Source organism: Pelmatolapia mariae, linkage group LG23 (genome assembly GCF_036321145.2).
Source record: "Pelmatolapia mariae isolate MD_Pm_ZW linkage group LG23, Pm_UMD_F_2, whole genome shotgun sequence".
Classification (NCBI taxonomy): Eukaryota; Metazoa; Chordata; class Actinopteri; order Cichliformes; family Cichlidae; genus Pelmatolapia; species Pelmatolapia mariae.
The window spans coordinates 19207175-19230523 of record NC_086246.1 but is presented as its reverse complement, the minus strand read 5'-3'; the positions used below and the strand labels follow the sequence as shown (position 1 = coordinate 19230523).

The following is a 23349-nucleotide window of genomic DNA, read 5'->3' as shown; positions in this document are numbered from 1 at the left end:
TCCATGTCTGTAAAGTCACACACGTACACACACAAAAGCCAAAACCACTGATTACATCTGCAAATCCAAACCTTTATTTGTGGTAAAATCAGAATATTTGCACAGTTTTGTTTTTCTTCGTGCAGTGCTCTTCGTGCACATCTGCTAAACTAATACATAAGCAAATACTAACTACCAGGCTGGTGCGGCTGCCCGTCCACACTATGGGGTCTGGCCATTCAGTAATGACGACAGCACTGGGCTTCATTTCATTTCAGTTCGCTCGCTAAGAGAACAGCAATCGTTCCTAAATGCACCTCAGCATCTGTGAATTTCAGATCACTTTAACAAACTGAACTTGAAATAAAGCCACAAAGTGTTTTGTTTTTGTGTGTCTTTCACGACACCCTGACAAAAAATACAATTACTTTGTTGCAAAATGTAGTTTGTGCATACAAAAGGCTGTAAAGTAATGGTTCACCTACGTCTGATATGCGTCAGTGATTGCTGAGGCTACAGTCTTTGGACAAATCAATCGGTCCCTGTGTAACTACAGTGGGTCTGTGCTTAGAGGACCAACAGTACAAATGTCCGTTGTATTACTCTGTCTCTCCTGCAGGTCAGATAAATACTGATCAGCTGCAAGAGGGGAAAAAAATAAAAAATAAATCCCCATTTCTGATTGGCCAGAAACACCCCTGTGACAGCTCTAACACGCCAACGCCTGAAAAGATGCAAACCACAACAACGGAGCAATAGAACCACAGTTAAGTCTGTGTTATGAAGACTTTAAAGATCGCCACTTGTTTTTGCCAGACATTCACAACAAGGGTATTAACGAGAAGGAAAAGTGTAAAGATTCAACAAAGAAAAGGAAAAATAAAACGACTTGGAGAAAATCTGGACACTTTTTTTTTGTACTGCATGTTTTTGTCGTTTTTTACAAAATGGTCTTTGATCGTTAACTTGTTATTTTTTAATCCAAACCTTGGCATTTACGGTGGTATTTTCTCAATTTGTTTGCCGATTAAAAATGGCTGTTTATGGTTGATTATTATTGGCAATGAAGCCTGTCGCATAAACAGGTTTGCGGATGTGATACTGAGTCCAATGTGACTTTAAAGGTAACCAGTGGAGGCTGTTTCTCGTAACGTGTCGCCATCACATCGGCTGTAATCAACAATCTGTGGTACACCTCGAACCTTCATGTTACACCACATGCACATCTTTACACATTAACAGAAGACCTGAAGTTGGAGGTTTCAGCTGGGAGAAGAGTACTGTAGTGCTGGAAAACACTGGTGTTGAGCTTTACGCAGGGATACTGTGGCATCTTTAAACTGTAACTGCCAGAACTGACTGGACTATTTGGTTGAAATCGGAATTTTCAGGAATGACAGCATGAATACTGCCAAAAATAAAATCATAGACACTGCGTAGATTCAGCAGATTTTAGGCCACATAGAATGATGGCTAGCGCTAAAAGGTAGGGTAAGTGCTAGCATGCTAACAATGTATAAACCAACGGGCAAAAGTAATACAGGATGAAAACAACAAATGATAATGAAGGTTATTTTTTGAGTTATTTTGAGTTATTTAGGTTTAGACTAAGTCGTGGACTGCTGATGCTAGCACGTCACAGCCATGTTGCTAGCATGGCCAATAACCAGGAAGCACTGCGAGTACCTCCACCCCCAGAGAACCCCTGGCTTTCGGAGGTTTTTAAACAAGCTGATCATAGAAGGTATAAAACACAGATTCATTTTTCTGACTTAATAGCTACGTCCAAGACAGAAGTGCCTAAAACCTGCATTCTATCTGAAGACCACCAGATGGCGATAGCTGTGCTTGCTAAAAGAACGCTTTCCTGCTGAGTTATGGGCCCAGTCACTCATTCAGTTTTTAATTTTTTTTAAGTCTATTTTGTAAATCTTGGTCATAACATGCTTCAAAAAGGATTTTCTACACCCAATGGCAATCATTCACAAATTTTTAGCCAATGAGCAAGCAGTCTCAGTCATATCTGTTTTTTTGTTTGTTTCTTTTTAAATCAAGATGGTAAAAGTGAAGATGCCAATATTAAGACTTCAAAGTGGGACTTAAGGATCAGATACATGGGCCAGATTTGCCTGATAAAATTTAGTTTCATTCTTACAATTTAAATTAAAAATAAATGTAAGGAAGAACCGTGGCTGCAAAAACTGCCCAGTTAAAAAAGAAAAGATGTGCACACAGCATAGGAGCTAGGTTTTAGGGTTTTTTTTGTTGTTGTTGTTGTTTTTTTTTTTAACTGGCCTTACACAAAATATATGCATCTGTATTTATGAAATGCAGGTGATTTTTGAAAATTACAACCACTGTTGAAACCCAGCCTTGCTATGGTGAGACGCTGACGGAGAAACGCTCCCCCACGTCGCATCTTTAACATTAAAAAGCTCACACTACCCCAGAAAAATAGAAATTTTTCACTCATACCAATGACATTCAACATTCAAGTGCCAGTGTTTTTGTTTACTGTCTTTTGGTCAAGTCACTTTGTAAAATATCAGCTTTTGTATTAGGCATAGAAAAATAAATATTTCTCAAAAATGCTTGATAAATTACACAAACTTGCAGTGAAAGTAGACTCAAGAACTCTGTGTGCAAACAGCTGAATCCTACCTTTGCTGTTAACTAGAACTCCACCTGGTCCCAAAAAAAAAAAAAAAATTAAAAACAAAAAAAAAAATTAAAAACAAAAATTCTCAAAGAACCTTTGCACACACACACACACACACACACCTTATTTAACATCTCTACACTGCCTTCACACTCACTCTCAGTCGTACCTCTTTAGGATTAAAGGACGTGTGCTACAGAAGACTTTTGTTGAAGATTAAGCTAAGTCTTTTGTGTAAAACTCAGTGGTCTTTCTATAACGGAGGGGGCCCTGCAGGCCGCAGCAATGGAAGCATAGCACCATTAATTGTTCTCTGACCATCAGTGCTGTCTGTATCACAGGTAAGTTTGCTATCAGCTCCATTAGGGCTGGGTATCACCCTTCATTTAAGGCATCAGAAGGTTTTGGGAAATAAAAAAACAAAAAGAACTAAAGTGCTGGATCAGTTTCACAGGAAGTAAACAAAGCATTTTCTGCATGACACAAACTTTTGTGTTTTTTCTTAAACTTTGTTTCCTGCTGAAAGTGTGTGTGTGATAGTTACAGATACATGCAGTGACACAGGCAAGACACTGATGATCAGTTAGCATGTAACAGTAGCACTGTTTACCATGTTACATAAGTATGTTACCAAGGTAGCATTTGCTAATTAGCAGACGAAGAGTTTTGCGGTATTTTGCCAAAAAAATGAAGTCTTTCAGAATTCGAAATTGTGAGGACCAACGCGGTAGATAAAGTGCCTGATCTACATTCCTATCCATAATGCCCTGATGCTCATATTTTCTCAAAAACGTAACATTAGCGGCACAAAACGGCAACATGTCCAAGTTTTAGCACCGGGAATCAGTTGTCAGTCAGTAAAAAAAATGTGTGCCTGAATTGTTCTGAGTCAAAAGCTCTTAAGCATTTACATAAAGTTTTCATTTTTTACCCCCGCATCATTACAGCATCTGACCGAGCAAACATTCCTACACTTAAAAGAAAATAATAAAAATTTCTGCAATAGTTTGAAATACCCAGCCCTAACCAACAAATTTCAGTCTTTAGTGATTCAGCCACTTCAAAAGGCACCGTTCACACGTAAAACTCTGGGCTCATTTCACATGTGCCAGTTTATACTCGAGCAGAAAACTCATGCAGAGAATCGTGGCGACCACACAGCGAAAGCAAGCCACAAGTTACTGAACTCTATTGCACTTGGGGTAAAAGTTCAGAGGGGTTTTTTTTTCTCCCCCCTCCACGCAGGAATTTAGGGGCACAGTGGTATTTAAGTGTTGCTCTAACACAGCTCAATGGTAAATGCGACTGACAGGTAAAACCAGCCTGCCCTAGAAAAACACTGAAATACATTGCATATTTATGAACAACACTATTTGACACGATTGATCTACAAAGCAAGAGGTAAACTGAATTTTTACTCTCACAAGTCACACTGCATTTAAAAAGGTTCACCGGTTCCTTCATTTTTTTTTAACAGATTCTCAATGTGCCGCCAAGCGCTCATCAGAAGGCACAGCAACATCTACGCAACCACATCCACTCAATGGATTCGCCTGCGACGCCGCATACCTGCAGCATTGGTAACAAAACAAATGGGACTACATTAAGCTTATGGTCGGCAGAAGCCACTGATTCAAGTAAGAAATGCTTTCACACAGGGAATATCAGTCAGCAGTATCCGACTGCCAGTTCAGTCAGTAAAGTTCCTCCTACAGAGTTTTAAAGGTTGAAGCTGATTTTATAACAATGCCAGCAAGACAGCTATTTAATAAAACCTCTAGGTGTGAAAGTGCAACTTAAAGACTTCTGTTTGTTTGTGAAGGGAGTTCTGTGATTGTCATTAGCAACTTGCTGTCCTGTTTCCTGCTTTTTCATTCCTTCAATATTTTGCAACAGCTCTTACAAGAAGTCTGCAGGAGAAAATAAAACGTTTCATGACCTCAGGAAGAAAGCTGATCAGTAAACAGGTGCTTTAAAAAACAAACAAAAAAAAAAATCATCTATTGGGACACCTCTGACAGTTCTGGTCAACATTTGAATCGCCGATTCAACTGCCGCTCATAATCATTAAGCCCGTGTTAGACTGCAGTCTCAAACTTAGTGACAGCTCTTCGTGCGACAGTAACTGTTTATCTGACCCGCCTTGTAACAGCAGCTGAAAAGAAAACTCAAATTTCCTGTTTTTGGTTCGTTTGTAAATGCATAAAAGGGACAGGTGGACATCGAGGAGTACAGCTCAATTCTATCATTCCACAGCCGTCCTTGAATGCAGCATTGTTCCTGGCCCCTCAATTTGAGTCAGACCAGGCTTAGTGAGATATCGTACAGTTATATTTGACTGGTGTCTTTTAGCACCAGAAAAGCTTCTGGAAAAATCTACTTTGTATATTTAGTAAATGAACAGCTAACTGCTTTAACCCCTTCAAACTCTTAAGGAAAAAAAGAAAGAAAAAAAAATGCTGTTAAACGGAGAGTTTCCCCAACGTCCCCCTCAAATGTAACCCGAGGGAAAGGGAGCTTAAGACTGACTGGAAGAGTCAAAAAATCAAAAGCAGGAAAAAAAAAACAAACAAACTATGATATAAAATAAATAACTGCAACATAATTAAAGCCTGCTATAGAATTGGATTCATCTGCTTGGCATTTGAAACTTCTTGACCAAAAAACAACAACACTTGAATATGTTCTACAGTCTTGGTCCTGCTTTGTCAGAGTCAGTGGGCAGTTTGAGGGTTAATCCACCTTGTGCGCATTAATTTGGGTGAATTTATTTCTATACAGACGTGTGTATTCTCTTGAAAGAATACAAGCTTTTGTCTTTGAACTTTAGTCAGCGGTGTTCAAACTGCCCACTGTGCTAAGCTCACCAGACCCGTCTTGGTCCAGTGTTGAGTGATCAAGTGTGACTCTCATGCACACCAAGTGTTGTTTAACTTCACATTCTTTTTTTGTGGAGATTCCTCTCTGTTGAAACTATTTACATTTAATCTGAGTTCTACATGTAAACATAACTAAATTAATCCACCCCCACACTGGAGTAACAGAGCTCTTTTTTTTGGCTCTTAATAGGCCCAGTTTGGGGGGGTGGGAGTAGGAGGAGGATTGGATTTCTACCACTGAACCATCCAAATGTTCAGCGGAGATCCCTTTTCAAGTTCAATCAGGGACGAAACATGGACATCCTGGGTCAACAGGCCCCTTGAAGCCTGGTTGCAAAGCAGAGCCAAGTAGGGATAACCAAGGATTTAAATGCATGCGATCAGTTGTGTAGCAACTTTTCCACAAGCACAATTTACCCTGACAGTTTCTCACTGTGCTGAGCAGAGTTGGGTTTCGCATTCGACAATCGCGGCGGGACGCTGTCATCGTTTATTAATGTGCAGCACGTGCTGGGACGTGTCGTGCATGCAGAAGGTGAATACGTTGTAATAGCTGCCAAGACTGCCAGTCCAGATAGCAAACTACTCTGGAGAGTGGACATGCATCAGTGCGAAGAAGTAGGAGTGTGGCCCATCTGGGAGCTCTGTGAGCTCTGTGGGCTGGGTGTTAAGTGTTTTGAAAGCAATCATATGCTGCCAGTGTACGGCTGTTGTGCGCATTGGCCGAAATCTAGTTTTGTAAACATTTCATCGAGGAAGTGACTTCAACACTGAGAAACACTATCTGCTGACTGAAAGCAGTAGTATGAGGAGGAATTGGACCGAGACGTGATTTTGAGCAATCTTGTGCTTGATTATAGTTGCACACGTGGCTAAAACGTGCTGTAGATACGATGCATTGCATTCCTTGGGAAGCCCCAAGCTGTCTCTGCAGTGAAATTAATTCGTAAGGATGATCCAGTTCTTCACTTTTAACGCCCGACTTCAACAGAGCTTAAAAGACCTAACAGAATAAACTGGAATGACTACTTTTAGAGAAGACTCTTCATGCAACTCTCCAGGATAGAGTGAGCGAGAAAATTTGGACCTCTTTTTAGTTTGCGTATTCCCCCCTCGAGAGAAAGCTTCTCCCAAAACAAGGGTTTCAATGTTTGTGGTTAAAAGCAGCACTAGATTCCCAAGAGCATGATGGCACTAAGAGTCAGCTGAACGGCTGCAGACACAATCTGGGAACTGTTTTCAGCAGCAGCCATGTAGTGTTTTCTAAGCAAAGGTGTTTCAAACTGTGTAGCGGTTACAGTAATTTAATATGACTCGAGTGGCACCAGACTTTGGCTTTTTTTTTTTTTTTTAAATTATAGCAAGCTATGAGGAATTTGACATTTACGGCTACATATCTGGATAATAAGAGGGGGAGGAACAACATAACGTGACTGCTGCTGGCCCTGTTAGTGGCACACAGTGACCCAACAATTAGTGACAAGATGGCTTTGAGAAACCAAACTGCAAGCTCAAAGCTGAGCTATAGATGTGACACAAGTGTCAATGAGTAGGACTCGGGTTCCCAAAAGCATACAGCCACTGTGGTCGGCCCTGCTCGTTGGCTCTTTGACTTTAACAGTACGATTAATGCAATTTTTGACCCATTTTATATTTACTCATCCAGAGTAAAGTAATCCACAAATATGCTTACAGTGGTTATATGCTTTGGGGAATTAGCTCAGTCTCTAATAGACAGATAAGGAAATGCTTTGAGTTTCCTCATCATAGTTTTAGTTTTTTTTTTGCCAAGGTTTGATTTAGTTCAAGCCTAGTTTGCTTCCTTCCAAATAAAAATAAAGAAAACATATTTAAACCAACAAATGACATTGAATACACACTTTTAGTCACCGTGGGCCAATACTTGTGGACAGTTAACGTATTACGGCAATAAAAACGATGGAAATAAGAGACAAAGTTTAAATTCTTAAAGGCACAGTACAGAAACAAATGATTCTCCATAAACACTTATCTTAAAATTAAACAAACAAACCAAAAAAATGCTATTTGCAGTAACAACCATAAGTCCTAAGACTGTCTGCTAGCCTCACTGCTAATGGCCAACAGTGCCATTTCAGTTTGTCCAGCCACTCGTCTCTCTTTGTTAGACATCTGTGTCAGACCTCGATAAAGTTTCATGTTTTAAAAAAGGTGAAAAAAAGAAAAGATTTTCTTGTTTCTGTGGCCTCCAATGTGTGATACGCGAAGGCCAGTATTTTTGAATTTATACGCAGACATGTTTTGCTTTTATGTCCTGCCTATAGCTATATTTTAGAAAAGTTTTTGGCCAGCGATTTACAACATGGCCGTGCGTTAAATACAAAGATGACATGAGGTCACGCGGGGAGTGTAAATGCAGACAAAAACACAGTGAAATCAAACTCAAATATAAGGTGGGGGGGGAAATAAAGAAAGGATTTTCCCCTCTTTGAAGAAGCCCACACTCTGAAATCTCAGGGAATTAAACACCCAGGTCTTTTTACCAGCACACACGTGTCACAGAGGGAAAATGGTCTTAAGGTGGCTGCTAGCTGGAAGCTAACAAGTAAGCCTGTGTCCAGTGTTTAAAAAGTAAACAACTAAAATTCAACAATCTCTTCATAATGTGGTCTTTTTCAAGAGGAGAAAAGCTAATTTACCAAAACAAAAAAAAAAGGTGGACATAGAAAGCACAAGAAAACTCTTCGAACGACTTAAAAGACATGAAGGATGGGGATGGAAGCTACATAAATGAGCATAAATAGTTTAATAACATGCATGGGGGTTTCTTGGGGTTAATGGTGGTAACAAGACAGATGGGATGCAGACGTCGATGTGGAGAAAGAATGGAGGATGAGTGAGAAGAGGAAAGAGGGATGAGCGAGGGAGGGAGGGATGGAGAAACCTAGTTGCCCCACCAGTCAACTTGAGAGTGTGAGTAGTTTCCTCCGTAGCCATCGCTGGTGTAGAAGTTGCTGAAGCCGCCTGAGAAGACAAAGGGAAGACAAAAAAAAAGCCTTCTTAATCAAGTAAAACTTTTGTAGCATTTCATCGCCCAAGTATCAGAAATTAGTGTTTCCAGGCAAAACAAATCTCTATATTGCAGGTCTGATGTAAAACATTTATCCCGAATGTGCAGTTCTGTAAAACCATAATTCGCACTGAATATATTTTGCCCGACTCGCCTTCAAAATATATTAAAAGTACAACAATATATGGCAAACTCAAGTGCTGCTCTTCTTTTATTTCTACATACAAGCTCTCAGAAAACGGGAAAAAGGTATCCTGGGGGGCCCAGTAAAAAGGCTCTAAAGCAACACAATGAACATCATGTGACTACAATCATGTGCACAATAATCACCCTACATCAGGGGTCTCAAACTCAAATGTGCCACGGGCCACTTCTGGCACCGTCATCTCATTGGAGGGCCACTTTAGTGTCCAAGTAGTACAAAAAAACAAACACGAAAACACCCACTAATATTTCCTAAAATGTAGTGTTTTGTTTGTTTTATTTAATTCCAAATATTGTGTAACAAGACAAAATTGCAAACATGAACGCAATTTTTTTTCCTCACTCTCAACTATCTGAAACCTTTCAGTTTCATTTGTCATATGCAAGTTAGCACAGGGTCAACATTGCAATGAAATGTATTTGACGAGCAGAAGACAGTCACTCAGCAGTATAGTACAGTAGTTTCATTGAACTACCAAATAAACAGCTCTTTCTGGCCAGACACGTGGAAGCACTTTTGCTACAATTTTGTTTGTATTAAACAAAATAAAAATGCAGGCATACGCGTACACATTAGTTTTCGACTGCAAGTGAAAATTGTTTTCTTTCCAAATAAATCTCTCACTGAACTAACACAGCCAATCCCTCAACATGTTTGCACTCTCTTGTTACCTCGGCCAGGTCCGCGGCTCCGAACCGTGGTAAGGAGACCTCTGGCTAATACTTTGGGTTCCGTGTCGGGCTCGTAGCCGGGAACTAGCTTTACTGTCTGGGTCAACTTTGCTAGTGAGAGACAGAGAGAGGCGTTGGAAGGCTGCTCCAACAGAACTTTGTGTTCGTGTTTTCCTCCGAAACAATAGTGTAAAGTCGAGTCTTAATAGCTTACTGGGCTCGTCAGGCACTGTTTTTGGCTGCAGTGGTTATTTTTATATTTACATGCTTCCATCTCCCGTTTCTGCTCGGTAGCACCTCGTACTTTTCGACTTTCCTTTTTCTCCCTCCCTCACACACACACACACACACACACACACACACACACACACACACACACACACACACACACACACACACACACACACACAGCGGGAGGGGCGGTCCCACACGTTCTCCTTGCAGCAAGGACTACACCGCCCATGAGGCTACAGTCTTAAAGGGCCATGCCTGTAACACTCGTATTAAATCATTTTTCGTATAATAATTTTTAAAAAATATTTCTTCACATCAATATGCGTTTGAGTTTGAGACCCCTGCCCTACATTAATGAATAAATTTCTATCCAAAGATCAGAGCCTCACCTCCTCCAAAGCCACGGTTTCCTCCATGTCCCGCCTGGCTGCGTCCTCCTCCACGTCCTCCAAACCCTCCGGCGTTGACTCCTGCAGCAGTCTGACGATAATCTCGTGCTCCAAACCCGCCAGAGAACCTGTGGAATAAAAGAAAAAATAAATAAATCAGTGTTTAGGGATTCTGATTAGACCAGCAAATGTTTTAATACTTATAACAAAAACAAACATTTGCAAGTTAAAGACAGAATCTCTCTGTGTGTGTGTGTGTGTGTGTGTGTGTGTGTGTGTGTACCTCTTAGAGCGCCCTCTATTACTACTCTTGTGCTGGTGTTCATAGGCCAGGCTCTCGAGCCATGAGGGAACTTCCTGTTTGGCCTCTACTAGGATGTCCAGGAGGTCTTTAGTGATGTTCCCGTTTTTGTCATTGAAGAATGATGTTGCCAGCCCTACAGGAAACAGGAAAAAAAAACAAAAAAAAAAAAACACTTAAAAACAGGAGACATTTTTTGAAGCAATATAAGAAAGAGCAGTAAATGGGGTTCATCCTAAATCAAGAGGATACTTCCCTTAAATCACATTACTTATAGCCTTACCCAGGTTTCCTACTCGTCCCGTACGTCCAATACGGTGGACGTACTCCTCTATGTCGCTTGGCAGGTCAAAGTTAATAACATGTTTCACGTTGGAGATGTCCAAACCCCGAGCTGCTACCTGAGATCACAAAAACAGGAGCAGATACTTTAAAAACTCACACCTTCAGAAACATTTTATTTGGGCTCTAACTCAAGTGTTTTTATGTCGATTGTGGTTGTCAGTTAACAGTACTGACATGCATATAACAGAATGGTTCCTCTTGTGGTTTACCATAACGTGCAACCAACAGGAAGTTTTTACTGACCGCTGTAGCCACCAGGATGGGACATTTTCCTGATCTGAACTGGTTCAGGGCCTCCTCTCGATCTCTCTGGGAACGGTCACCATGGATACTGGTGCAGGCGTAGCCTTCCCGATATAGGAAGTCCTCCAAGGCGTCTGCACCTTTCTTGGTCTCCACAAAAACCAGGGTCAATGAGTCCTTACCTGGTCAACCAAGAGGGGAAACACTGGGTGTTAATGCTACAAAGAATAAAACAACTGTAGGGCTGCGCTGTGTTTGGACTAAATAAAAGACTGAGTTTAATAATCCTGTGCCACTATGACTCTGGCTTTATGTAGCAGACATACTGGACCAAATTGTGGAACAAGCACAAATAATGAAGTTACAGTCATGCTGGAATTATATAGAATTTAAGTGCATGAGCAATTATGAGAACCAAGCACATAAATTAAAATTCATCCCTGATGGGCTAGCCTGCTAAACTGACCTTTTTTAAGCTTCTCAGTCCACTACATGAGATTGATTTGCCTTCTAGCTAATGGGATCAGTTAGCATCTAAATGAATCGTACAGTTTTACGTGTGAACGGTTTTCTGCTGCCATGCATACATAAATCAACGCCCTTGGTTGTATATGAAATCCTCCATAGCACATCAGTTAGTGGGTTTGTTGCAGCAGCCCTGTATACAGATCATATGTTTACATGTATATACACGTGTGTGTCAGTCCATGGGGTGACTAACATGCAGGTTTCAGGGTTAAATCTACCAGCATTACTTTACAGCAGATGTTGTTATATGAGCAGAACAGTGCAACAGGCAGCAGGAGGTGCAGTGTGGGTAAAATGACCAGCAGCAATGTGGTTTCATGCAGATTTCACTAGAGGCACTGATGGAAAGATTCTGGTCACTGTATTCTTCCCGCATCAACATCAACAATTGACCTACACTTATATCACAAGTTAGATACACGGCAACACCACGAACACAACATGACCAGACTCTCTCCATTAAAGCTATGGGTTTGACCTAAAGACATCACAGCAACATACTTTAAAGATGACACAAAAACAACCTTAAGCTATAAAATCAAACAACAGGCATGTTTAATTTCACATGAGGGGAACCAACGTGTGAAATGGGACACAGAACCTAAATAAACAGAATAAACAGGAGATTCTCCATCCACAAAAAAAAAAAAAAAAAAAAAAAAAAAAAGAACAGTAAAGTCGAGCAAAATTATTTAAAATATGAAATGACAGATAAAAGTTTCCTGTTTGAGGATCTTACCAGGTTTCTCTATGTTGTCTCCAGTACTGTCCTGTACCTCACTTGGGATGGCTTGGGATAAAACCACAAACCACTGACATGTAAACTCCAGTTTGAAAGCAATGTTTGTGTGTCTGATATTGCTGACTTAACAGAGGTTTAAAATGTTGCCATATAATCACTAACAAAACAAAAAGGTAGTTTTCCCAGCCACAAATGATTTTAAATCCTATAGAACCTTTTCTTTTTTTAAGTTCAATCTGAAGAAAAAGATAATTTGTAATAAAAAATAGACCATATATATATATATATATAAAATCCAGGAAACACGATGTTTCTTGCCAACTACCACAAATATAGAAAGAGCATCTTTTAAATTAGAGGTTTTAAACCCTTTTCAGTGCAGCCTAAAGGTATACATCTTCCTAATTTCACACACAAACATATCTAAGTGAAATTTTCACTGAAAGACAAAGGGTGCTGATGGACATTACACTGTGCTAAGCATGGGAAACACAGTAATGTATTGGTTGAGATGTGAGGATGACATATGATGATGGCAAAAAGACAGGGGAAATAAAATCGCACTGTGTGTGTGTGGCTCGAGATAATTGCAGATAAGTCTACTCAAGCTGCAATCAGTATTTATGTTATGTGTTGGGACATGTGGCAGTTGAGCTGAGATCGGCTCACCTGTAGCGCTTAGCAGGTCCAAGAGGAAAGACCTCTTATCGCTCTCTTCCACCCACACCACTTTCTGAGTGATGTTCTCCGAGGTGGAACCCACTCTGCCCACCGCCAGGAAGATGTAATCCTCCAGGAAATCCCGAGCTAGGATCTGCAGGATGAGCAAAATACAACAACACAACTGTTTTGCACCGTCTGACTAGACAGATGGAAAATTTTACATCTTTAAAATGAAGCACTGATCACCATGTGAATGCTTGCTGCACTTTTCTTTATTAGTAACAGGCGGATTAAAACAAAATAAAAAAATAAAAAAAGGAAGAGGAAGAAGAAAAGTTCCCATTTCTATCACAATTACTGCAGATAATGAAGATATACCTGGATTTCTTTGGGAAACGTAGCGCTGAACATCATAGTTTGTCGGATGCCTTTAGGAGGCATGGTGTCCTGTTCGACGATGCGCCGTATCTGTGGTTCAAAGCCCATGTCCAGCATACGGTCGGCCTCATCTAGGACCAGGTAGCTAAAGGAAACAGAAGAAAATTTTAGAAATTCAGAAAAAAATGACAACAGACATTTACCCATCACTCACTCCTCCCGTTTATGTCTTACTTGCAGTAGTCCAGTCCAATCTTGCCTCTCTCCATCATGTCCACGAGTCTTCCTGGAGTGGCCACCAGCAGGTGACAGCCTCTCTCCAGGTCTCTGATCTGCTGGCCAATGTCTGCTCCTCCATACACAACACAGGGACGCACTCTGGAGCGGTAGGAAAACTAACAGGAAAATAGAACGTATTAACAATTACACACAGATTTAAAAATCACATCAGTAAACAAAATTATTATACACTAATGTGTTTAAATACCTTCCTTGCTTCATCATATATCTGCAGTGCCAGTTCTCTGGTGGGAGCCAGTACCAGGGAGATGGGGTACTGCTTGCGACGGCCATACTTTCCATTCTCCTGCAAAGCAGCAATGACACAACACACAACATTTAAGTCTCACAACAACAAACATGATTGAAAGTAGAGAAAACCGAGGCCACACCAAGAGCAGAGTGGAAACTAGACTAAATTCAAACATTTTACAGAGCATGTGGCAAACCGATCAGGGACCAGTCTCTGACTCCTGAGAGCAAAAATCCCCTAAAGGCTTCACAATATAAATTAGGGGAGAACTCGTGTAACAGGAATTACCTGACAATTATCAGAGACATAGCACTCAAATAATTCCCGATTTAAAGTTCATGGAATAATTCAACAACGGTGAAGTTAGCAGAATAAAAACTTCCAGAGGAAAGAAAGACAACCTTTAAAATCAGACCTTCCTGCTGATAATTTTCTTTCTCAATAACAGCTTAAATTAAATTAGACAAAATAACTCCCTAAATAGGTGCCAGGTGTCATATCAAGATGGCTGCTGACAGTTAGGACTTGTGTCTAAAAGGGTTTTGCTTTTCTTTAACTGCTGCTTGTTTTGCCTCTTCTTTGATGGTCTAGTATATTACTGGTATCAAACAAGATCAACTTAAGCAGGTCTGTTTGTTTGTTGCAGTGACTGAAACTCGTGCTCACCGTTTGTGGTAGCATATGAACAATACCCTTTCACATTCATTTGTAGAACTGTGCACGTGCCCGAAATTAATGCTTTTTTTTTTAATTAATCTGGAGGATATGCTTTAATTAAATTACTTTACCATGAAATCCCCCACAGCACCTGAGCCATTTGTTTTCCCCCTTTTAAAGCCATGATGAAATTAGCTGTATTTAACTAGATAATATTGATTTTTCTCTCTTTTACCTGTCCTGATGCTTTAGCTGCATTAAGGGCCTCTCCTGGTCCATCAGTGTAGATCTGGCTGAGGACTGGCAAGAGGAATGCTGCCGTTTTCCCAGAACCTGAAACACACAAGGACAGCCTCATCCATTTCTGCTTTTCATCTCATCGACCTAATTCCAATATTTTGTTATGTTTGTGCGCTACCTGTCTGTGCGCAGGCCATGAGGTCTCTCTTCGATTTAATAATAGGAATGGCGTATTTCTGGACAGGAGTGGGTCTGGTGTAGCGACTCAGAGCAATGTTACCCATGATAATCTCACCCATGTCCACATCTTGGAACTGACATCACAAACACAGAAACATGTACAGAAAGAGCAAAGAAAAGCAATAGTGCAGCTGGTATCTGATACAATGCGAGTAACTCACACTCTCGATGTGCTGAGGGCAGTTCTGTCCCGTGGCCTCAACAGGAATGTCATCGTATTTCTCAAAGTTAATCCCAGTGTTACTGCCAGAGAACAATTCACTATGGAGAGAGACAGCAAAGGTTAGTCGAATGCTCTGGAACTTTATTGCTCAGAGTAACTGCAGCAATTTCTTGGGATAATTTATCTGAATGACATATTTTAAAAGAATAAAAACCCATCATTATTTTTACTGGGGCTGTTTAGCCATTTGAATTTATTATGTGTCAGGTAAGGGAAATGCTGCAGAACCATAATAGACAAAGTTAAAGATACTTCCATACTGGCATCATACTAGAAACCTGCAAATAAGTTAAGAACAAATGTCATTAAGATGACAACTGGAAATAACAAAACGTCAAAGAATTTGCTTTCACCTTCCTGTGTTTTACTCTGTTACACAAGAACCAATGAAATCCCAACAATATGACTCAGACACAGTCTAATAGTGAAATTACACTAGTCTAATAATCTAATTCTGTGCTCTAATTTTTAACATCTTTTGCAAAGTTCACCTGAAATTTCCTGATCTTACAATAAATCACAATAAATTAGAAAGTAGACTACACCTCCCACAACGGCTCAAAAGCACAGACTCACTGTTCAAGGCGTTCGTTGCGAGGGGTTGGTTTGGACCAGTCTCCGTCATCTCTGGATTCCTCCACCCAGCGGCTGTTTCCTCCCCCTCCTCCATTACCAAATCCTCCATGCTCAAACCTGAACACAGCACACACACATTAATGATGAATAATGAGGCAACTTTCTCCCAATTATAGAACCACAGCTCTCCACTTAACATTTTTTGGGTAATAATAAACCATTTTAAGGGTTCACAAGAGGATCGTTTTTTAGCTTTTATAGTAAACATGGGAATTTTCTGATGACACTGAATGACATAAGCTCTCAACACTGGATCTGATCCGCTCACCTTCCTCGGCTAGCGTTGCCTCTGTCATTGAAGAAAGCAGACTTTCCACGGTTATTGCCAAAACTGCTATAGGCGTCCTTGGCAGTGTTCCAGCCACCTGCGTCTAAAAGGAGAACACCACAAAACTATCAGGTTTCAACAGTATGCTAGCAGACACATCCAGTCATTCATGTAGTAGAGAGGTAGGTAAATGAACACATACTGGATGCACGAGCTAAGTAAAAGAAATGTTGGAAGCACTAAAACTGAATCGCACCTTTATTTTCATACCCAGCAAAGCCCATTGGCTGTGCTGGGTTAATGGGGTTGAAGGCTCCACCCCTGTTGTTGCGGTAACCACCTCCAACGCCACCTCTTCCCCGCTCCATGCGAGGCGGGCCACGGTTAAATGAGTTGCCCGTCATGCGATTGTCGTGGTAGCCGTTGACAAAGTTGTTGCGCGTGCCATCCCAGCCGTCTGCAGAGAGGAAACATTGCACAAAATAATTAATAAATACCATCACACCTGCAGGAACATCGTCTTCATGACCATCACTGCTGTTATTGGTGGAGCGCTGGCAATACATGCTATATGGGCAAAAGTATTTGGCTACACCTCTTGCATCTTTTAAATTCAAGTGTTTTCAGTCCCATTGTCACAGGTGTAGAACTCATAAAAGTCGCCAATGCTCTGCTGACTCAGCAACTGCAGCGCGCCAAACCTCCTCTAGCATTAACATCAGCACAAAAACTGTGCGCTGGGAGCGTCATGGTATGATCAACAGCTTCTGTAGGTGTAATGTGTGGGTGGCCCAGTACTTTGTCCATATAGTGTTGTTTCAGCATACCAATAAAACACCAGCGATTATATTTTAGCCCTTTTGACATTTATCAAATTAACTTTGAATGAAAAATGTACTTTTGTGAAAAGGTAGGAAATTAGATGCATCAGGTCAAAATGATTAAACAAACCAACTCAAAGAAGCACTTTCAGATGCTTCTACTGTTGCTTCCGATATGCAGCCGCACTTAAATGTTGAGGCATTCACTATGAACTCATCAATAAGTCAACAATTTACAAAAAAAAAAAACCAACTCTAAAATCAATATAAAAAAAAGACCAATTCCCCAACTTCTGCACAACTCTATCCAAGAAAATCAGAAGTTCAGAGAGGAACTTACAGTTGGCTGCAGGCGCGATGGTGTAACCACCCTGTCGCCCAGCAGCAAAGGCATTTCCTGCTGGATTAGGAGATGAAATTCCAGTTGTAACTCATGGTTAAAAACAGATGCTGATATAATAGATACACTTTGTAGTGTGGGGTCTTTTAGAATACTGTGTTTTCCTCACTATTCCAAAAATCAACCATAGGTGGTAGTAACGTTTAAAAAGCAGAGCACAGAGGAAGGAGACCGACTGCTAACCATAGTAAAATAAAGATGGACAGAGCTGAAAATTGGGTCTGAAAAGCAAAACCAGACCTGAAGTGCTTTAAACTTACACTCTTTTTATTTGCCATATAGGGAAAACTTGACATCAGCTCCCTCTCTGTGACCTCACTAAAACATTTCCTGCTTCAGGTCACAATCAACACAACTTAAAGGCCATTTTGTAAATTTTATTTGTTTCAAGAGTCACAAAGGAGCATTATCCAGGGTACGCTCATTGGTACTTGGCAATCACAAATCATTAGCCAATGAGAGTGCACTTTCGCAGTTCGACCTGCCCTTCGCACATCACATCAAGTATCATGATGTCGATGGATTTCACTAATCAATCAGTGAAAACACAGAAATTCAGCTATAAAAGCTGAAAATGAAAATGATTTATTTGGTAGGAATCGGTGATGGGAGTTCCCAGTGGCCTAAAAATAAACACAATTCAGATTTTTCTTTATAGGAAACAAGGTTAAGTGGATCCTACTCACCATTTTTGGAAGCATCTTTGTTCCTTAAATGTGGAGGTATGTATCGCCCTGCAAAAGAGACAGACAGCCAAAAATCAGTCAGCGCTTATGTCACACTGCATTTATAATCAAATCTAACTAACCATTTCAAGGTTGACCCCCAAATTATGACTGTAATGACAAAAGATTATTAAACTATAATGTAAAGAAAAACTTAAAGGTGACATGCAAATATGCATTTTCACATGGTTGCAACTAAATGTCACTGTATTAAAAACAGACGTTCTGCACTTAAATAAAAATAGATCACGTAACTGAAAAGTCACCGTGTTTAATGAATAATAAAAGATTTAAAGACAAAATTTCTTCAAAACCTTTGCAGCATCCAAAGACATGCATATTTTAAGTTAACAGAAACATCTGCTTTCAGTATCATCATACAGCACTTACTGTGCCAGGGATGCATTTACACTGTACCACATGCAGACATACAGCAGTCACTTTTTTTTTTTTTTTTTTAAACCTGTTTGTGTTATCATGACAAAATTTAAAATTCAAACAAAAACACGAAGGCTGCTTACTGCTATTGCCGCCACCTTGTCCGTCTGCAGCGCTCAAGTCTAGGACAGCGAGCTAGAGAGGGGAAAAAAAACAAAACAAAACACAAAAACAGAAAAAGACTCACTGACCCACTTCCAGCAACCTAAAACTTTAAGTTACATTTTAACAGAAGGAGTTATCAAAACTATTACTGCCCATGTCTTACATTAACTGGTGACATTACAAGTTGATTTTTCTCCATCATAGACACAAACACAGAGTAGCATTTCTGTAGTAATCTCCCTATTGGTTCTCAGTTCTCTAGGTTTTCAGTAGCTAATGCTACAAGACAGCTCAGTGTCACTGTTATATGTATCCACCATCACCAACCCCAAGTCAATATTTTTCCTCTCGAATGCCGTTTTTTCCCCCCCGTTTCTTTCTGTAGTTTTCCATTACACCCAAGCAACATTTAGTCCAATAAATTAAGAATGCCTGTAAACCAAATAAGTGGAAACTAGTCTTTAGATTGTTAGGCAGGCTGTGTTTGAGGCCACAGACCACTTATCCTTAAGAGTAGGTGAAACAGAGAACTGCTGCCTACCTTTTAAAAAATGTTTCTGTATAATAAGGAGTGTGAAAAATTTGCTTGCATCGACTGGTTTGAGTACTCAGATTTGACATGAAAAAAAGAAAACTAGAAGTGATTTTTATTTTTGCATTCTGCAGAAGACTTAAAAAAAGAAAAGACAGAGAGGGAAAGGGAGACAGAGATGTGAGCTCCAGCGTGCTGAATTCCTATCATGATGATGTCAGCAAACTGCACCCAGCCACAGCTGGTCTGGGATACTGAGATGCGATGCTGGTGCGTCAAATCTCACTGCTGTCCAGGGAACAACTTTGGCTTTAATGCTTTCATTACCAAAAATCTAACTGTGTGTTGGGGGATGGCGGCGGTGACATTCAGCTTAAGCCAACTAAACTCACGAGGACGTATAAGTCGCTGAAATAGGGGCCTGGGTTGCGCATCACACTCCTTCTTAGACATTTTTCCCCAATAGGGGCTCTCCAAAATATCAACCGAGTACATGCAGTACTTTTCTGTTGCCATCTAGCCAGACACAGATAGACTACGTTGCTGGTGACGCAGAAGAAATGACCATCTCTTAGCGGGACGCAGTCAACATAAAAACATGGAAGTCTGGAAAATGCTGCGTATTATCTAAAAGCCGGGGAGGGCGACAGTCACGCCGCATTGTTTGTGTAGCAAGCAGACCCGCAGGTTCCAGCCACATTGACCTCCATTTTATTATTATATCGAGCTGCAAGACAAGCGCAGTGGACGTAACAGTTGAGGGGTGCGTTTCATGTGTTCATATGAGGGGGCCAGAGGAACCACTCGTGCGTCATTTCGCATTTAGCTCTTCGTTTTAAAGAACACCGATCAGTCTAGCAGCAAAACACTGATGTTTTATTTCTAGAATGCAATTCAATAAAGGCATACTTGGTCAGGTTGTAGAGGGGCCAAAACATTTTTCATGTCGTATGCTCCGCAGCCACCGTCAGACGTGTGCGCGCACAAAAGCAGCGCACCCGACGTTAAGCTAGCACAATAGCATACTGTTAGCAGCCCCAGGCTAGCCGGCAAGCTAATGTTTACCACCGCCGTTTTTTACACTACTTCTAAAGCGAACATTTAAGACATATAAAAGAAACACAGCTTACCTGCTGTTCTAGACCGTGGGCATTTTCGACGGCCACATGACTCATAACTATAGAATATGGAGGAAAAATGATGCCGTTGAAAAGGGGACCTCTTTGTTTGCCGGGTTTTGATGTTGTTATTATTTCTCCTTTGCGTCTCGCCCGTTTCTGTGGTTATGTCAAATGACAGCTATTTCATTTCCTTAATGGTTTCAAATAACTTTTTAAAACGATATTACTGAATTTCAAGTGGCGATAAAGTCCCGTATTTTCAGCTTCAAGGTTGATACTTCAAGCAAACACAGCTGTTGTCTGTTTGCTCTTTAGCTGAAGCTGAGACGAAGCCCTCACGAAGCGCGTGAAGGGAACGCGAACAATGTGAAAGCAAACATCCGGTGACGCCAAAATAAAAGCTTAAAAAAACAAACTAGTATAATTTTATATCTATATCAAATTTTAGGCGATAATAATAATAATAATAATAATAACTTGTACTATTATACTATTAATTTTTTGTGTTCTTAAACTTAAGAAAGACGATAAGAGGCTTACATCCCCTTAATTTGAAATGTTCCTATTTCCGGACGGCTAGTAATACTAACAAACTTGGCAGACACCTCTCGAATGTTATTAATCTAGAAATCGCGAGATTTTAGTAGTAGGTTGTCGCGATATCGCCACTATACCGTTACACAAATATTCTAGCGGAGAATTAAGTAGATTTTCAGTTGCTTTTTTTTCACTTGCTTTCAATATCTTCGCACTCAAATAAAAAAAAAATAAGAGAATGCTTTTATCACACATCTTGCATTAGGTTGTGCCACACAATGTTTAAATTGCAATTTTTAATGTGGCCTGAGACATTTATGCTAGTTTCCCGACTGAAAAGCAATCAAGTCTGACAGAGGTCAGAGTGTACAATGCGCACATAGCATAAATAAAAATACATGTATATATATTACCATTCCCACTAAACTCTTTTTTTCCATAAAGTAAACCCCTGTGATGTGTGTTTTGAAGTATTACATATTTACATTTACATTACATTACATTATATATATATACATATATATATATATATATATATATATATATATATATATATTGACAGGAGAATGGTGGCTAAGCTGTCATCCCTGTTGGACAACATCTCCCACCCCATGCATGAGACTGTGACAGCACTGAGCAGCTCCTTCAGTGGGAGACTGCGGCACCCACGGTGTGGGACGGAGAGATTTCGCAGGTCTTTCCTCCCCACTGCTGTCAGACTCCACAACAAAGACTTTAACTGATCAAACACACACATCCACAAATGGGCAATAACACTAATGTGCAATAATCTTTTCTGGCATCGTTGTATTTTTACTCAGTTGTATATAGCATTTGTATTCTATTTTTATCTTATCTTATTATCTTATATATATATATATCATTTGTACAGAGTAAAAATGGCTCTTGTAAGTTATTGATTCATGCATTTCTAGCATTTTTAGCATCCTAACATATTTTTTCTGCCATTTTTTTCTGTTTTTACTGTGTTCTCTAATTCACTACCCTTGCTCTTCTGTTTCTGTAACAACTGAAGCAGGGCTAATAAAGTGAATATATACATATGTCTGTAGGCCTTTAATCAAAATGAAAAAACAAACAAACAAATATATCAAGAAATGCCAATTTAATTCAATTTTATTTATATTGTGCCAAATTACAGCAACAGTTGCCTCAAGGCGCTTTATATTTTAATGTAAAGAACCTATATGTAATACAAAGAAAACAGAGAAAACTCCAACAGTCATATGACCCCTATGAGCAAGAGCTTTGATGACAGTGGGAAGAAAAAGACTTTCTTTTAACAGGAAGAAACCTCCAGCAGAACCAGGCTTAGGGAGTGGCAGCCATCTGCCACAACCGGTTGGAGTGAGGGGAGGGAGAAACATGAGGAGGACAAAAGTTATAAAATAGCATTGAATTGTACATAACCTACACTCCCATTTAGGATCTTTGTCATGTCTGAACTGCACGTAGCTTTTATTATCTGCCTAGCTGTTTTGTTTGGTTAAAGTTTCATTTGTTGTTTAGCCTACTTTAGCGTGACTCTGCTAATGTTATTTGTTGTCTAATAATGTAACAGGATTTCTGCCAGAGAGAAATATTGCATTATAGAGAGTGACAGCATGGTATGAAAGATTTCCTGTCTCTGTTGTTGTGGCAGCAGAGCCGAATCAGTCTGTCAGAGAAAATGCCTGTCTGCCAACAAGTGCTGCAGAGGGAGTTCAGGATTATCCATGATGGATAACCGTTTGTTCAGTGACCTCCTCTGCAGCGCTCCTTCCAAAGTGTCCAGTTTGCAGACAGCTTTCATAATCAGTTTATTCCGTCTGGTAGTATGCTATGCAAAGTATGCTGCGCTCGCCACAACTGAATGATATAAAATCAATCTATCATTTTGCTGTACACATTAAAGCATCTCTGCTTTCTCAGGAAACAGATGCCACTCAACTTCTTTTTGTGCTTCGCCTCTGTGCTGGTCTTCCAGTTCAGCCTGTTGTTGACATAAAAGCCCAGGTACTCTTGTCGCGTGTCCCCCCTCTTCCTTCTGAAGTCGATCACCGTTTATCTGGTCTTATTCACATTCAGAAGCAAATTATTCATTTCTCAAAACTCACTCTTTTTTCCTCCTGCCCATCACCTTTGCATCTATCTGCTGCAGATTTGAGTATTTTTGTATGTGCCATGACTCCAAGTAGTACTGAAACCCTCAGGTGTACGAAGTGAACAGGAATGAAGACAGCACAGTCCCCTTTGAGCTCCTGTACTGCACATCAGACAGACCACCTTCCAGTCTCGGATACTACAGCCCACTTGTCAGGCATTCAGCAACCCATGACCTATTGGATGTGTTTACTGACATATCCTCATTAGTGTCTATTCTGGCACACTGATGTGGTAATTCATTGTACTATAACCTTCATTTCTCTAGTGATAGCACCGTTTTCATTCAGCGGTATCAGCTCTCTATTTTGTGTTGTATTTTCTTCTCTTAATTTCTAATAAATGTGAGTCACTTTAAATAGACTCCCTCAGGATCAATAGCACTGATTCTGGAGGAGCATCTGTGTAAAGCATCCCTTATATATCCCTGATTTAGTGGGCAACTT

General features: G+C 40.2%; 1 protein-coding gene across 5 annotated transcripts; it reads right to left on the bottom strand.

The window, feature by feature from the left end:
- Positions 1 to 51: 51 nt before the first annotated feature.
- Positions 52 to 20529, bottom strand: LOC134621358 (ATP-dependent RNA helicase DDX3X-like). 5 transcript variants are annotated; one of them, XM_063467818.1, is made up of 20 exons: positions 20213 to 20529; positions 18529 to 18580; positions 17969 to 18016; positions 17223 to 17282; positions 16318 to 16518; positions 16062 to 16164; positions 15734 to 15850; positions 15096 to 15195; positions 14873 to 15008; positions 14690 to 14787; positions 13753 to 13851; positions 13500 to 13660; positions 13266 to 13410; positions 12894 to 13038; positions 12222 to 12272; positions 10955 to 11136; positions 10650 to 10767; positions 10349 to 10502; positions 10066 to 10193; positions 52 to 8520 (listed from the first exon to the last, which is right to left on the bottom strand). In XM_063467818.1, exons 1-20 carry the CDS (start codon positions 20255 to 20257, stop codon positions 8441 to 8443), a joined length of 2223 nt encoding a protein of 740 aa, XP_063323888.1. In that variant the 5' UTR covers positions 20258 to 20529; the 3' UTR covers positions 52 to 8440. The 5 variants fall into 5 exon arrangements, with proteins under 5 accessions (XP_063323888.1, XP_063323889.1, XP_063323890.1 ...); XM_063467819.1 differs by having other exon boundaries at positions 17223 to 17279; XM_063467820.1 differs by lacking the exon at positions 12222 to 12272.
- Between the last annotated feature and the right edge of the window lie 2820 nt (positions 20530 to 23349).